Source organism: Pseudochaenichthys georgianus, chromosome 22 (genome assembly GCF_902827115.2).
Source record: "Pseudochaenichthys georgianus chromosome 22, fPseGeo1.2, whole genome shotgun sequence".
NCBI lineage: Eukaryota > Metazoa > Chordata > Actinopteri > Perciformes > Channichthyidae > Pseudochaenichthys > Pseudochaenichthys georgianus.
In genome coordinates this window covers 33,211,672-33,229,145 of record NC_047524.1, presented here as the reverse complement: position 1 = coordinate 33,229,145, position 17,474 = coordinate 33,211,672, and the positions used below count along the sequence as shown (strand labels likewise).

The window sequence follows — 17,474 nt, the reverse complement described above, 5'->3', positions numbered from 1 at the left end:
CATATTACATATCTGCCGTAGTTCTGTATTTATAGAGCCCTGATGAGAAGACAAACATGAGGAACTGAAAACGTGACGTGGATCATAAATATATCAGCCATTAAACAACATCTTACATTTCTTTTCACACAATACGTCTCCTTGCAGTATCAACACTAATTCGGCTCACTTTTATATTTGATCCAATTAGAAGATAGGCTGTATTTACACCATAAAAGTGCACAGCTGATATAAAGGGACACCTGGTGGTTAAAGCATGTTATTGAATTTCATTATTTTTATTATTAGATATTAATACGATCCCTATAAAGTATATTCATTACTCGTTATTCTCTACTAATAGTTAATTAAAGACTGTATGTAATGACTATTTTGCACATCCCTTTCAAGATTTCAAGATTTTCTAAGGTTTATTGACATATCATATAGGCCTACACAACTGTGGTGTAGTTCTGCACTGAATGGAAAACTTGGGTCGCAGTTTCCTCAACAGTGCATTACAAGACATCTATCAATATTTGTGCATACCTCCAGCAATGTTAACTATGTTGAAGCACTTATTTTAACTGATATTATACATTATACTCTTATAAGATGTATGTAGATATTTCATCTCCGGCCTTGTCAGGTATTGAACAATCAATAAATAAAGAACACAGAATTGTTGAATATAAAACACAGAATTTGTGTGATTATACTAAATGATTTACAAATAAACACCACTGCATATTTAACTGTTACACATGCTGATGTAACGCATCATAATGGGCACAAGCAATTTTCACCCATTTATTAATTATATGTTTTAAATGTGAGTGTTTCCTGTCCCCTAAACCTCCAGGGATGTACACAGTTTAATACTGTCAACTTCTTATTATGGGAAATACGAAAACGTCTTTTAAAACTACAACTCCCAGTAGAGACGTGCCATAGATAGAGAACATGTTGCGAAACACAATAGCCAGCATGTGTAGTTCTGGGGACGGGGGGGGGGGGGGGGACGCGGTGGACCCCTTCAAATCCAGTTTTGGACAGTCTGCCGTGGTTCCATCCCATTTCAAGTGCTGTTCGAGAATCGGCTTAACCCTCGGAGCACACTCTCCAATCACAGAGCTTGAGGACTATCACGGGGTTTGTCAAACAGAGCACATGGCGTAGTCCAAACGATAGCTGGGGATTCTGGGTAGTGTAGTGTCTTCTGCCATCCTTTACTCCTGGGAATGGACGCTCACATTACCTTTAAGGGCAGCCGACACAAACGAATGCCGTGCTTCCATGAGCGTCAAATCCCGACGCAGATGGGAATACATTGCAATCAGTTGAAAGCTATTTGCGTCCCTTTATGACGCTGAAGGAGCCTAGGAGCGTCACAACTGCACGCCACGGGACCCTGACCAAACGTCGCTATTGGACGCTTAGGGAGTGAGAGTGTGTTGTGTCCCAACCGGTCCCAGTCCCAACACATCAGACGTTAGCACAAACTCAGAGCTCGCAGCTCCTCATATCTGTTCAGAAACTGGACAAAAGTTAAACATGTACAAACCACAGACTGTCTATGTCATGGCGAATACAGTCGCTGCTTTATTTATGTCTGTATGACGTTGTTGTGAGTGTGGACGGAGCAGCTACAGGTTAGTTTAGGCTGATGGATCCGATTCCATTCAGAAAACACGCATTTTAAAAGCTTTTCGCCTGCCGTCTGTCTGCAGACTTGTCAAAGCATTAATTCATGGTTTTTATTAACCGCTATCAGTATGTAGTTACTTCGGCATCACTTTGAAACGTGTATTACAATTAAATCACGGTCAAATATGTTCATTTTGTTGTAGTTGGTATCTCCCATAGGATTTACATGGAGATACGCCCCGCCCCCTCTCCAGCGCGTCTTGTTTGAATGACAGGAGCAAACACAGCTGACAGCCGCGTGAAACTCGAGCGATTAGAGCGATGCGAATATTGGGTGGTCTACCAAAGTATTTACATGGAGATAAGCCCCTTAAAAACCATGAGTTAATAAAGCATTAATTCTGTGTTTACTCCTGTCATTCAAACAAGACGCTGGAGAGGGGGCGGGGCGTATCTCCATGTAAATCGGAATCGGATCCATTAGGCTAAACTAACCTGTAGCTGCTCCGTCCACACTCACAACAACGTCATACAGACATAAATAAAGCAGCGACTGTATTCACCATGACATACGTAGACAGTCTGTGTTTTGTACAGGTTTAACTTTTGTCCAGTTTCTGAACAGATATGAGGAGCTGTGAGCTCTGAGTGTGTGCTAACAGCTAACGGCTGATGTGTTGGGCTAATCACGAAGCGTCATTTCTTGACTGCCAGCAAAAACAACCAATCACAGCAGTGCTTCTCTGGCTGGCTCTGTCCAATCACAAACAAGAAGTGTTCTCCGTAAGGAATACCCTTTCCGTCCAATGTGAAATGCTGTGGTGTTTTGTGAAATGTTGTTGTGTTTTGTGAAAGGCTGTGTTGTCTTGCACTTCAGGGCCACCGTATATATAATCATATAAAAGTTAAAATATGAATATCATCTCAAATGTGTTGGTGTCAGTTTTGTGCAGTTTCCATTTCCTGACCCTGCTCATTGTATTGATTGTTTTTGTGACATATGGAAAAAGTACAGCTGGGGCGAGGTTATCCAACCACTTAATCAATTTGATAAAAGAAACCTGATAGAAGAAGCGAAGAGGAAGAAGAATTGTATAAAGCTTAAAAGTGAAGATCAGAAATGTAGTGATGACATCATAAATGATAGCCCTGTGTCTGGCTGAACTGAATGATGGATTTCATACAGGTGCTGATATACAGTATGTACGCATACTGATACCACTAACTCTGTATTTAAGAGTCCTCTGCAGAAGCACAGTGTGTGTTTCCTGAAAACCTTCACACACATGTCAGAGCAACTCTCTGTGACCCGCTAATTCTGAAAGATTTGAATCACTCTGCATGAAAAGAGAGTTCATAATCCTCAAATGCTGTTCTCTGAATCAGACCACAGAAAGATGGAGAATAATATGATTTTTTTTAAATCATATTAGCGGAAACTACTATTACTATTATTATTTGCACAGGAAAATGACATTTTTTACTGATGTCATCAGGTCACTTCTCAAAGACAAAATATAAAAACATCCTTTGACCCTCATTGACTTTGTGATCTGGTTATCAAAGTGATCAGAGTCAGAAAACAAACAGGATTTTTGAAGTAAATGTTCGTGCTGCAGATTGATGAGGACTGGAAGCTTGTATCTGGCAGAGAGCGATCTCCAGATTGCAGCACAGATCGGTAGGCCGGCTGGGGGAGGTGAGAGAAGCGGAGGAGGCTGCACACACACGCTTCGTGAAGATTGCACTTACCCAGCATGAAGTATAGGCTAAGTGTCCATTAGAATATAGCATATTATTTTGGTGGTCCTCACATCATCGGTTGTTTCTCAATAGTTGGTGCTCACTAGTACAGGAAAACGAACATACACACAGATAAGAAACACAAAATGTGATGCATGATATCACATATCCGCTGGATGTGTGTGAATGTACAATGTGTTCTCTTTGACTCATTCCGTATAAAGACTAAAGCAGAAATGTAATTCTCTAAACAGTGTCTGCACCACCTGCATCCATCAACCTCTCCTCTGAGGACACTGGGTCCACACAGACAGGAAGCTGTTGGAAAAGTGAGCAATGATTCCAAAGGTGTGTTCTTCTCTCATCCTGTGTGATCATAATCATCATTTTAAAGTCACAAGACATAGCCCAGAATATTCAAACTGCACTTTTATTTCAACAGAATACAAAAACATTGGTGAATACAAGCTCTTTGAATAACATGACGCGTTTCATCTCAAAGATGAATAAAATAGAATTCTTTGAATACAAAAGCTCTAACACTACTTGTATATTTCCATAATAAATACCTCTATCTGAGCCGGCATTAAGAATGTTTGCATATTAAGTGTTCTCACACTATTCTCCTGTATGCTTGCCACACACTCCGATTCAAGTCAATTCAAGTTGCATAACGTGTTCAAATACACAAAAGGCTTTTAAGCGAGACATGCATAGATGCGGGGGGATACAATAGAATATGATGCCGCATTAAACCTTCTATTAAACTTGCTAATATCGTTTATAGTACAAAGCTACATAGAAAATACAAATGTAATATGGAACGGCTGATTAACTTAAAGCTTCAAGGTAACTGAATATTTAATAATATGTGGTGCTGGATGTGGCATATTCACATACCCTTTACCCGTGAAGTGGTTTGTTAGAATGACGGCCCCCTCCTCTTACAGAGTGGGCCTGAACAGCAGACAGAAAACATGCTTTCCAGCTACGTGCAAATGTAAGAACTGTTTGAAATACCATGTGAACACACATTTAGAAAACTATGAACAATACCAACCCTGGGGAAAAGAAGATCAAATATATCTGTACTGTTGTACTTGTGCTAATAACTGTAATCATTTCTTTGTAATGTACCCACATGAATATAAGTTAAAGATGTAGTCTACCCTGAGCTAGCAGGTAGATATATATAAAGTAACCATAGGATTAACAGTGTCACCGTTACCCTCTGCAAACATCTTTTAACGTGATGCTGAAATTCACTTTTTACCGTGTGATGAGAACTGATCTAGAAATATTCCTTGTTCTCTTCTTGGTGGCTAACATGAACTGAGCGAGGTCATGACTCAAGTCTTCTTCAGGACTGTCAGATGTAAAACATCCCAACAGAATCATTCAGAGTTGAGAAAGCATCTGTAATCATTTCAATTGATAAAATGCAAGTTTCTGACAGCTCTAGTGTGAGCATGTCTGTTGCATAACCTACCGCTGGATTTCAAGGATATCCAATAAAAGGGAAACTTATTTCCCTGATAATGTAAACACAGCATGAACCAGTATTTGTGTGTGATGCGTTCAGGGACCTCTGTGTTGAGTGTTTTGGTGGAGCAGAAGGAAATCAAGGATTAACAGGGTAGAAGATGATGTTTCCTCGTCCACGATTCCAGATATAATGTAAAAACAACAACAGAGACTTAAGAAGAATAGATACACCCGATTTGGTCACTGTTGCCATGGCAGCATGATAATTCAATAACACCCACAAGCCCGACAAAACAGGGAATGTGTGTGTGGAGGTGGTGGGTGTATTCTTAGAGCTGTGTGTGGAGTGTAAAGAGAGGAGAAAAACAGTTCCAAGTTATTTCATGTCTGCACATAAAAAGATGATTGCCAAGCGTTATAGTTCTGCTGGCACCCGGAGCGCAGCCAGAGCATGTCAGGCAGGTTGTTTTCACCATGTTCGAGCCAAAGGAGCCGCTTCAGAAAATAAGAAAAGTACTGCCCTCAGGAGTTTCTGGTAAAAGAAGCTTAAAATAAATACCAACGAAGAAGAGCTACGACCCTACTGACATGAACGTAGACCTAAAGCATATAGATCAGGGCCACCTCATTTCCCCTGCATGTATGTGAGCAGCTGACATGACATCATAGCTGACGGGATTAAAACAGAGATAACAATATTTGGCTAAACTCAAAAGATGCCATACTATCATTATGATTCTTCATGTGTACAACTGGGACTGAAGTGAGTCCAACACTGTGATCAAGATACACCACTGTTCCACTATTTCAAAACAACTGAAGGATCTGAATCTGAATAAGAATGATCTTTATTCTGATTGTGCCATGTGTATGTGTCCATTCACGTGGACTGTGCTGCCTTCCTAAAGCCGGACAGACTCTCTGTGGCGTCACCCGCAGGTGTCTGAAGAGCTGTTGTGAAGCTCAAGAACCTCTGGCTGTCACTCGTGTTGCAGTGACGCCGCCCTCTGACTCTCCACTCGTCTAAACACCAGCATTGTGGATAACATTGAGGCGCACCTAGGTAGCATAGCAGAGCGGTAGCTAGCAGCTAGCAAACTGGGACCGCTCTTACCTGTCACTCAAAGTGGCCACGCCCCTAAATGTAAGCCTTGATATAGTTTAAAAGGCATGAGTTGTATGAAAATGTTCCTAGCATACAGTTGTGATGAATATGAAAAGAACTGTAAAACAGTTATTTGGTACGTGGCTGTAAACGTGTATTTCTACAGTAGTCTGCCTTTCAACACGGGGGTGGAGTGGTCATCATGGAGCTGCAGTTTCTGGCACTTCTGTATCGGTGTACTGCCCAGCACTGGAGATCGCAGATTGTGCTGCCAGGCTGTAAAAACTGCCCCCCCCCCCCTTTTCCTGGCTCTCAGCAGGTCTTCTAACCATTAAGTCAAAAAGCCCAAAAAACTAATCTTATAAAATTGTAAATTTGGCATGAAGTGAACAAGAAAATGGTGTAAACAATTGCTGGGTATACCAAAACTCAAAGCAGAGTCTTTGTGTCACGATGATGGGTTATATTGTTAATATTAAAGCTAAGTTATTTAAAGTTTACATGAACATCATTTCTACACCATTATCTAAGAGCTTTTGTCCATAATGTGTAAAGCATCAGGAACATGATGTTAAGCTATGAATATAACTTTCTTAAATGAGAATATGATCTGTTGCAAAGCCTTTAGATTGCCCTTAATCCAGGGAGAGGGTCAACGTCACCTAAAAACCACGGTCCGCTATAGTGAGTTATGGGGGCTTCTCCTACGTGGGGGGTGGTCCGTTGTAGCGCAGCATGACATTGAAGGAGCGGGCAAAGTTGTTGGTCAGGGAGCAGCTGCTGCCTTCATCCATGAAGGGCAGCAGGAAGGTCAGCAGCAGCAGAGCCAGCAGCAGGAGCCAGAGGGGGAGGGCCAGCCGGCAGACCCTCTGCCACAGCCCCGCCCTCTGAAAAACACACACACACACACATAATTTAGCAAGAGTATGTTGTAAATGCCCTATAGAAACAGATCACTATAGGCGCTTTCACACCGGGGTACTTTTCCCTTTTAGTTCCGATAGTTCCTGGGATTTTGCGTTCACACCAAAAAGAGAACTTAATTCATGAGAACTTTTTCCCCCTTTTCCGTCCCTGCTAGAGAGCAGGTACTTTCCTGGGGAGAAAAAAGTTCCAATTTCTGATTGGCTGGGCGAATTGCAAACCACGCCCCGTAAAACTCTGAAAAGTTTTGTGAAGCCGCCATTGTATTTGCTGGCATTAGCATTATTAGCATTAGCCCCGCGCACCAACGCAGAGAGACTAACTTATGGCAACACAAAAGAAAACATGGGAGCGGTGGAGATGAGGAGGTGTCGGCGTTCTGGCGATTTACTCGGAAGGCTTCAGTAGAAGCTGCTGGGACTCCCAGCCATGGATGTATAATAAGAACTGGATACAGCGTGGGAGGCGGGGCCTCATTCATTCCTATGAGAGTTGCTCATTGGCGCATGATGATAAAATGGCCCAACTTTTGAGAGAGTGAAACGTCAGATTACCCAGCATGCCTGAGAAGTACCCGTACAGTATGTGCACTCATAGAGCATGCGCAACTTTAACCAAAATGCTCGTTCACATCAAGCACGTCAATTTGCGTACACGTAACAGCACCGCACGTTCATGACAGCATGGTAATGGATTGTTATTATGATGGATTTGATATTAACGAGGCGGCAGTTAGCAGCTAGCGGCTAGCTAGTGTAGTGGACATTTTTATTATATCCTTATATGCTTAACCCTCCGGTATCATTCGATTGGACTACGCAAATTAGTCATTCGAGACAAAAATGTCCACTGCAAAAGACTTTGATAAAAACATTATATTAAAAGGTTTTTTTCACAACTTTTTTGGGTTCAATCTTTAAAGCAACTTCCGCCCTAATAGAAAATACGAAAAATGTAATCATTTTCAGGATTTTAACCCTTTCAATGCCATTTTGAAAACATGAAACCGCTGTTTTATTTCATGATGAAAACAGAGAAAATTAGTTATTTTCCCAAAAATACATATCTGGAGACTGGCTCTTTTTTTTTTATAACAGTCTTGGATATGTCAAAGATTAGCAACAAAATGGATTTTTTTGCATTATTAGTTTTTGCACAAAATCAGATTGAACAAAAAAGTTACAAATTAGTCATTCGGGACAAAAAAGTCCACTTCCAAAAACTGCTCTAAAAGGACAACAGATTAATATTTTTTTAAACTTTTTGGGGTTAAATCTTTCAATCAACTTCAGTCCTGATCAAAAATACCAAATGTTAAATTATGTTCAGGATTTTAACCCTTGAACTGCCAGTTTGAAAACATGAATTTGCGTTTTCTATGAAAAACATGCACAAAAAGGCAGTTATTTTCCATATAATAAATGTTGGGGGGGGTCGGCTTTTTTTATTTTATCACAGTCTTGGATATGTCAAAGATTAGCAACAACATTTTTTTTTTTGCATTATTAGTTTTTGCACAAAATCAGATTGAACAAAAAAGTTACAAATTAGTCATTCGGGACAAAAATGTCCACTTCCAAAAACTGCTCTAAAAGGACAACAGATTAATGTTTTTTAAAACTTTTTGGGGTTAAGTCTTTCAATCAACTTCAGTCCTGATCAAAAATACCAAATGTTAAATTATGTTCAGGATTTTAACCCTTGAACGGCCAGTTTGAAAACATGAATTTGCGTTTTCTATGAAAAACATGCACAAAAAGGCAGTTATTTTACATATATTAAATGTTGGGGGGGGGTCGGCTTTTTTTTTTGTATCACAGTCTTGGATATGTCAAAGATTAGCAACAACATTTTTTTTTTGCATTATTAGTTTTTGCACAAAATCAGATTGAACAAAAAAAGTCACACATTAGCCACTCGTGTCCCATCCACTCCCATTATAACCACATATTTTGATCTCTCCGCCATACCGGTATATAATCATGCATTTTATAATGTCAGGGTTTTATATTGGAGGAAAATAGTTCAATGTGTCCCTTTTTACTGTATATCACCAGATGTGACATTTTACCATTGAATTATATGACCTATAAAAACACTGAAGTAATACTATTTTCAACGTTCTTTGAAATCATTTTTAAATCAGCATCAGATGTATCAATGTCAACATTTATTTTCCAAACAGCAAACTGCAATCAACATTCATGAACAAATCAAATTTTCAAAACAGAACAATGATATGTATGAGTGTGTGTTGAATAAAATGAGATGGATGAAGATAGAGCAAGTATGTGTGTTAGAGACGGAGTAAGATAGATGGAGATAACAAATAATATGTGTGTGTGTATGTGCGAGAGAGAGAGAGAGAGAGATCAGTTCATCCAGCAGAACCTGCAGCAGGGGATTTGGTGCTCTCTGCAGGTGAACTTTTCCCAGTGCACATCCAGCACAGTCCCCTCTTTTTTGTGGAGCCGCTTGCGGTTGTGCCGGTGTCAGGGGCAGCTGCCGAGGCCTGTATGTCCGCCATGGTAACAGCAGCCGGTGTACGAGGTGGATGCTTTCTCCGCATGATTTTTGCAGACACCAGAGATCTCCCCAACTCCTCCAAGAAAAGCCTCCTCCTGAAGGACTTGGCTTGCTTCCAGGAGGGATCCACAGCAGTAAAAAGCACAAGTGCATATGACGTGAACAAATTGTCACAAGTCACAGTGATCCCTTGGAGCCCCTCTGTCATTTCCAGGACGACACGCTTTCCCTGGCCCACCTCGGCAGCACTGCCAGCAGCTTTACCGGTGTAAATCTGGCACTTCCAGGCATAGGACATTTCAATGTCAGCGGTGATCCAGATTTTTAGCCCATACTTTGCTGGCTTGCTTGGTATGTATTGCCGGAATTTGCAGCGGCCTCTGAAGGGGACAAGCTGCTAATCCACACACACATCTTCACCAGGGTTGAAAAGCATCGGAAGGCGATGTGTCCACTTCTCCCAGAGAGAGCGGATGGGGGCAAGCTTGTCTTCTCTGTGACAGGAAGGTCTCATCAGCTTGTCGTCAAACCAGAGGGCGGTATTCATCAACCGGAATTTGGTGTGGGTCATTGTGGCACGGAAGATGGCACGTCCACTGTGGTCATCCCAGGGGCTGCGGGTGGATTCGCCCTTCGATTTGTACACTCCAGCCAACATCAGGAGACCGATGTATGCACGAATATATGTGGCATCCACATCACTCCAGTTTGCCACCGAACATCCCCCCTGCAAGTTTGTCATGTCGACAATACTACTAATGATCTCAGCAGTGAAAACTAAATTGAAGGAGGATTCCACGTCATCAATTCTTGTAATGGCATAACGCGTGGGCCCTGGAACCAAACCTCTGGCAGCGGGAATGTAGCGCAGCGTGTCGTTGTTAGAGGGAGACCAGATTTCACAATTTGTTGATGTCCACCCACTGCCAGAATCTTCTGTTTCCTCTGCAGTTTCAGTGGAAGGGTCAGAAGAAGAAGGATCAGACTCCACTACAAACTCCACATCACATTCTTCTTCTGAGGTTGTTTCTGATTCAGAAGAAGAGTCGAGCAGCTCGCTGGAGGTTGCCGGCTGCATCACCATATCCCTAGCTTCTTCCACAGAGAAGCGCCTCTTCATCTTACTCGCTTGTTGCTTATCACAGGAATGAAACGACCAGCCAGCCAAACTACACATAGTTATGGATCTGGCTTTGCAGCCAGGTGTTCGCTTATTGACTTAGTGCATGTATGGCTGTGTATGTTTGTATGCTAAAGAGACATTATCAAAGCCTTTGAAGTTCCAAACAATTCTAAACAAAAAGGTCAAGCTGGGTCAAGATCATACCTCTGTTTACCTCTAAGACACATGAAACAGCACAAATGAAAAACAAAATGCCATGAGAGAACACTTACTCCTACATTCTCACACACATCAAAGGTAAAGAGATGAGGGGGAAATTGTGAATGCTGTAAACCAAGACAAGCATGTAATTCAATGTAAAATGTCACATCTGGTCATATACAGTTAAAAGGACAAATTGAACTATTTTCCTCCAATATAAAACCCTGACATTACAAAATGCATGATTTTATACCGGTATGGCGAGAGATCAAAATATGTGGTTATAATGGAAGTGGATGGGACATTTTTGTCTAATCTGATTCTGTGCAAAAACTAATACTCAACCAAAATAAATGTTGTTGCTAATCTTTGACATATCCAAGACTGTGATAAAAAAAAAAAGCCGAACCTCCCAACATTTATTATATGGAAAATAACTGCTTTTTTGTTCATGTTTTTCATAGAAAACGCAAATTCATGTTTTAAAACTGGCAGTTCAAGGGTTAAAATCCTGAACATAATTTAACATTTGGTATTTTTGATCAGGACTGAAGTTGATTGAAAGATTTAACCCCAAAAAGTTTTAAAAAACATTAATCTGTTGTCCTTTTAGAGCAGTTTTTGGAAGTGGACATTTGTGTCCCAAATGACTAATTTGTAACTTTTTTTGTTCAATCTGATTTTGTGCAAAAACTAATAATGCAAAAAAATCCATTTTGTTGCTAATCTTTGACATATCCAAGACTGTTATAAAAAAAAAAAGAGCCAGTCTCCAGATATGTATTTTTGGGAAAATAACTAATTTTCTCTGTTTTCATCATGGAAAAAAACCGCGGTTTCATGTTTTAAAAATGGCATTGAAAGGGTTAAAATCCTGAAAATGATTACATTTTTGGTATTTTCTATTAGGGCGGAAGTTGCTTTAAAGATTGAACCCAAAAAAGTTGTGAAAAAAACCTTTTAATATAATGTTTTTATCAAAGTCTTTTGCAGTGGACATTTTTGTCTCGAATGACTAATTTGCGTAGTCGATTTGTTACACAGTGAATTAAAGACCGATTTGAAAAATTAAAAATTGAATTACAAAATAGATCAAGAAAATAGCCTTGTTACAAAAATGCAGACCGTTTGCACCAACACAACCAAAGTTATTGCAAAATGAAAAGTGAAAAATTACCCATATGGACAAAAACGTCCAGTGATACCGGAGGGTTAAACCAAATGCTTCTCATTTCCTGAGATGTGCTTTTTTCTTCTATCTACTCTACTGTGGGTTTATTCCCAAGCGCTTCAAGGCCACAGAGCTGATTTGGCTACTGGGTTGAGACTCACACACAGTCACACAAGAACTTCCCTACTCTGAGAACCGTTATGCTATCTACCGCTCAAGGACAGGTGTCTAATAACAATATGTGACTGTGTGAAGTAGTGTTGCACGGTGTACCGATACTTGAAAGGTACCGCGATACCCTGCCGTTAAAAACGGTACGATTCCTCCGTTTCATTAGTATCGGTACTTTAAGAATGACGGGGAAAAGTACTCCCGTGAAAAAGCGCCGTTTTAATAAGAGCCGTGTGTGTTCAGCGCTCTGCTTCCACTCCTTGCACTGCAGCCGTGCCTGCAGTCCCGCTCCTCTCAAGCACGTTCTAAGTCCCTCCCCTCTCTCTTGCACGCGGCCACGCGCTAGCTGCCAGAGCATGTGAGAAAACGAGAAGCATGGCTGCAAGTGGGAGTGCAACTGCCGCTGCGCCTCGGCTTGTTGACAAAAAGGACGCCAGAAGTCTGTGAACGGGCCGTTCAGGTGTTCAGAGCAGAGCTCCCTGTCGAAGCGGCAGAGCGTGATGTGCACTGAAAAGTGTTTCTGTCGCAATATTATCGTTGAGCAAACTTAACTAGCAAACTAGCATCACTATCTGCTAACGTTAGCTTTAGCCTTCGTTTTCTATTAGTTTTTTTCATAGGCTATAAACGGGGGTGGTATAAGTATATATCTTGTACTTGAGTAAAAGTAGAAGTACCCAGGTCTTGTACTTGAGTTAAAGTAGAAGTACCAGAATGTAGGAACAATCCTGCAATCAAAATGTTCCTCAAATAAAAGTACAAAAGTATTATCATCAAAATATAGTTAAAGTAGCGACAGTAACAGTATAAGTACTCAGGTCTTGTACTAGAAGCACCAGAGTGTAGGAATACTCTGTTACAGTAAAAGTACTGCATTCAAAATGTTCCTCAAGTAAAAGTATTAAAGTAGCGACAGTAAAAGTACTCATTGTGTAAATTGGTCCATTTCAGAATAATATATATGATATGTTATATAATGATTGATCATGAAAGTGTTCTCAAAGCTGGTAAATGTGCAGCTAGTCTGAAGTACTTTGTAGACTGCAGGGTAGCTGGTGGATTTACTCCAGGTGGAACTAAAGTCTGATTTAACAGTTGATTAGATTTCACATCATTCATCCAGATCTGTGAAGTAACTAAAGGGATTAAATACATGTAGTGGAGGAAAAGTACACCATTATTTCTGAACTGTAGTGGATTAGAAGTACAAAGTAGCAAAAGAAATATTGAAATACTTAAATAAAGTACAAGTGTCTCAAAATTGTACCCAAGTAGTACTTGAGTTTATGAACTTAGTTACTTTACACCAGTGGCTATATAGATAGAAAGACTAAGCCTTGCACAGAGGCATGAAAATACATTTTCAAAATGCTCAACAGTGCTGCCAAAATGTTAAACTCACTGCTACACAATTAAAATAAATGCTTTTATATATATTTATATTAGATGTGACTCTTTGGCGTTTCTGTTCTTACTAACTGCTGCTTTAGTTGATCTGACTGCTAAAATCATCTGTTATTCCTAATTTTAAAGCCGATATTCCGTGTTTCCCTTTTTTTAAGAAAAGTATCGAAAAAGAATCGGAATCGCAATTCTTGACTTGGTATCGGTATCGAAACCAAAATGTTGGTATCGTGACAACACTAGTGTGAAGACAGATCTCTGAACTTCCCACTCTTTCTTGTATATAAGCTTGGCTACCATATTGTATGGCGCACACTCACGCAGACTATTCTATGCTCTGTGAGACCTGTGTCTATTTTTATTGTATCTTATGTATTTGAAGCTTCAAATAAATAACCAGAAAGACAACTCTGTCTGATTCACCATTTATTTGTTTTGATCACTTTGACTTGTACTCTCCACAGTGTTGGGTCTCAGATTTCCATAACACTAGTAATTATGCTAATGTGAACATAAATCGTTATGTACTTATATTACGCTGTAACAGGATCTAGTGATATCCAAGCAACATTCATTTAGCATGAAAGAATGATTGCACTGTGTATATATATATATATATATATATATATTAGTGCTGTCAAAATTATCGCGTTAACGGCGGTAATACATTTTTTGAATTAATTGCGTTAAAATATTTAACGCATTTAACGCATGTGCAGAATGGCCAGCCCCATACGTGCCACCAGTGGCAGCGCCAGGGTATGGCTGGTGTAGGCTACACCCATACCAATAAATGGCTTAGCCCCACCATGAAAAATAATATTAAAGTAAGCAAACTAAAGTCTGCCAACTCGCGGAGTAAATTGCACAGACAGCAGTTAGTAAGATTGATTTCAGTAGCCACGGTTTTGAAAACTTTTGTCACGTAGTGATCGTCTTCTCAATAGAACATCTTTGATAACGGCGTGGTGTTGTTGCAGGAAGTCCCGACGGAGAATACTTTTGCTAGCATATAATAGTAATAATATGGCTCTGGTACAGGGGTGCACATAACTGGTACGCAGGTTATGTGCGTAATCTGAAATGCGTACCGTCACTTGTGTCACAAAGCGCATTTGCGTACCGACGTACTTGTGAAGCTTTTCCAGAAGGCGGTTAGATCACCGGACGACAGAGTCGGTCTCCGTGTGCACAGACAGGGCTGCTGTTAACGTCGGTCTGTATAACGGACTTGTGCCAAAACTACGCCAACCGGCTGTGGAGGGAGACTCCCCCCCTTCACTGAAGAACTGCGCTACAACAGCTGATCACACTCTGTGGTCAGGAAGTACTCCACTAGCCGCCGTGTCAGTTTGCTTTTCGGCCCAACTGTATACAGTTAAATCGACCGGACTTCTTTCTGAAGATGTGAGCGTCCTTAACAACGGTCAATAAGTCCTTGACAGCGGTTTGTCTGTTCGGTATTAACAACGTGTCACGTGTTCTGAATTGACCAATCAGAATCGAGTATTCAACTAAGCCATGTAATAAACATAAATAAATGGCATATTTTGGACATAGTTCGAATGGTGATTAATCATGATTAATTTTTAAGCTGTGATTAATCTGATTAAAATTTGTAATCGTTTGACAGCCCTAATATATATATATATACACTTATAATAATAAGTAATATTAACTTTATTTGATACAATATTTACGGTACAAGATTTAATCATACAGCCCATGTAGTATGATAATGAATTACAGCAAACATGTGCAATATATCCATTATTACAGCTCCGTGGGGTGGCAGTAAGACGATATGGGTCCGTTCTTATTGTGCATCCATGGGTAAAGATAAACGCAACTCACATTGGTTTCTCAAACAGCATCTCTGTAAACTACGTGTATTCACTGAATTTCACTCTCTGCCTTTAACGGCTCGTTGTAGCTCCAATAGCTCCAGCCCCCACCATCCCTGTGAGCACAGTGTGCTCTGATTGGTCGGGACACGTAACATGAACGTGCCGGGCGGCGCGGTCCCGTGGGTTAGATGCGCGTTCATAATGCAGAGGAAAATAACTCTCAGAATAACGTTATTAGCACATTATTACAACTTGAGGAACGAATGTTTTTAATAAGGGCTATACAAGTGTTCATACTGGGTAGTTTATTTAGTTTAAAAAAAAATTATCCAACGATTTACAGACCACTCTTTCCCAATGTAAGTCAATGGGAAAAAGTGTTTCCGGGCCTGGCAACCAAACGGAAGTGTATGAATATTTTCATCTGAGTCCGGCGCACTTCCTGGGGGCTTGGTCCCAGCAGCTTCTACTGAAGCCAGTCCCCAACTCCGGGGACTTCCGGCCGGGGACTTCGGGTGGCAGTGTACGCGTGAAGTTGTTTTCGGCCTGCCAGTAAACCCAAAGCAGAAGAAGAAGAAGTGACGTCAGCGGCTTCATTTGCCTAATCTTCCCGGGACTTATTCCGGTGTGAACGCAATCGGCTCTTTAGTTCCATGGGGGAACTAAGTGCTGGGAACTAAGTACGGCAAAGTACTTGGTGTGAAAGCGGCTTATGTGTTTTTTTAAATCTCTATGATGACTAAACGTCATCACATCCAACATTAGCCGCCTTAAGCTTAGCGGTGAAGTAAAGCCTTGCTGCGTGGAAACGGCCCGCTGAACGGACCTCTGTCGCCCGTCAGCGCAACTTAAATGATGCCGTTTAAAAACATACAAAATAAAGGGCGGTGCCGGCCGTCAGCGAACCGAGCCGGCCGTGTTCGCTGACAGCACAGGGAGTATGAGAAACATAAAGAGCCTTTTGAACATTAACAGACACTACACACTGATATGAACCTGGAGGTAGGAAGAATAACCTAACCCTTTCAACATACACTTAGTAAGTATTTATATTCCAAGTAATGGAAAACTGACATGTTTTAATCCCTCAGCCCATATTGTTTTATTTTTTAAATATGTGTTAAACTGCAGGTATGAATGTCATAAATTACCATAATGACTTTATTTACCATAATGGCCTCCATTTAAAATACAATTATTATTATCAAAAATGAACCATCAGCAAGCATTCTTCACATCCTGCTGCTTGTTAGGCTTGATAAGGATGACACACTGCAGTGTGTGCGGCTTCATGACAGGAGATCAAGTGAACCCTCAGCACTGATTAATAACGTTCACATTGCGTTGTATTTACATCATGTGCATCTCTGGTCTGCTGGCTTCTGCTAATGACTTGGCTTCTGTTTCTCTGCATCCTATGAATGAAACTACAAAGTCACTTTCTCAAAACTGAGCTTTTTCTTTCTGCTGGCCTTAAACACTGTCTGTCTTCATAATAATAATTTAATTAATTAATAATAATAATAATAATTAATAATTCCTTATATTTATTATAGCGCTTTTCCAGATGCTCAAAGCGCTTTACATATACACATTACACATATTTTGTATACATGCAATGGTCACTGTGGACAATACCCACAGGAGCAAGTTCAGGTGAAGTGTCTCGCCCAAGGACACACCGGCTTTACAGACGCAGCAGCAGCGGGTTTCACCCCTTGATCTGATGATCATTGCACAGCACACTGCGCCACACCGTCCATCTTCACGCCTCGAAGTCATCAAGGCGCTTTTACAAGTACACATTAGTATCATACATGTACTGTGGACAATACCCACAGGAGCAACTCCGGGTGAAGTGTCTTGCCCAAGGACACAACGGCCTGACGCAGTGGCGGCGGGAGCGGGTTTCGAACTGGAGTTCCCCAGCACTCCCCTTGATCTGATGATCGGATGCACAGACCACTGCGCCACCCTCGTCTTCAGAATGATGATGGTTCATAAGCTCGGAAGCTCTGGGAAATATGACATGTTCTGAAAGCAACACACTGGCAGACGCACACTGAGACAGCATGTAAGGAAGTGGAGAAGCAGCAGTGAGGAACATGATGAACACTTTGCTTCTCTCACTTGTTACTCTGTGAATCA

General features: G+C 40.9%; 1 protein-coding gene across 1 annotated transcript in view; it reads right to left on the bottom strand.

The window, feature by feature from the left end:
* Positions 1-3,783: 3,783 nt before the first annotated feature.
* The window catches only part of syne3 (spectrin repeat containing, nuclear envelope family member 3), a 61,339-nt gene continuing 47,648 nt past the window's right edge, over positions 3,784-17,474 (bottom strand). The window contains exon 17 of the mRNA XM_034111146.2: positions 3,784-6,846. Coding sequence (XP_033967037.1) covers positions 6,664-6,846 — 183 coding nt within the window. The 3' untranslated portion in view covers positions 3,784-6,663. The remainder of the gene's footprint in view (positions 6,847-17,474) is intronic.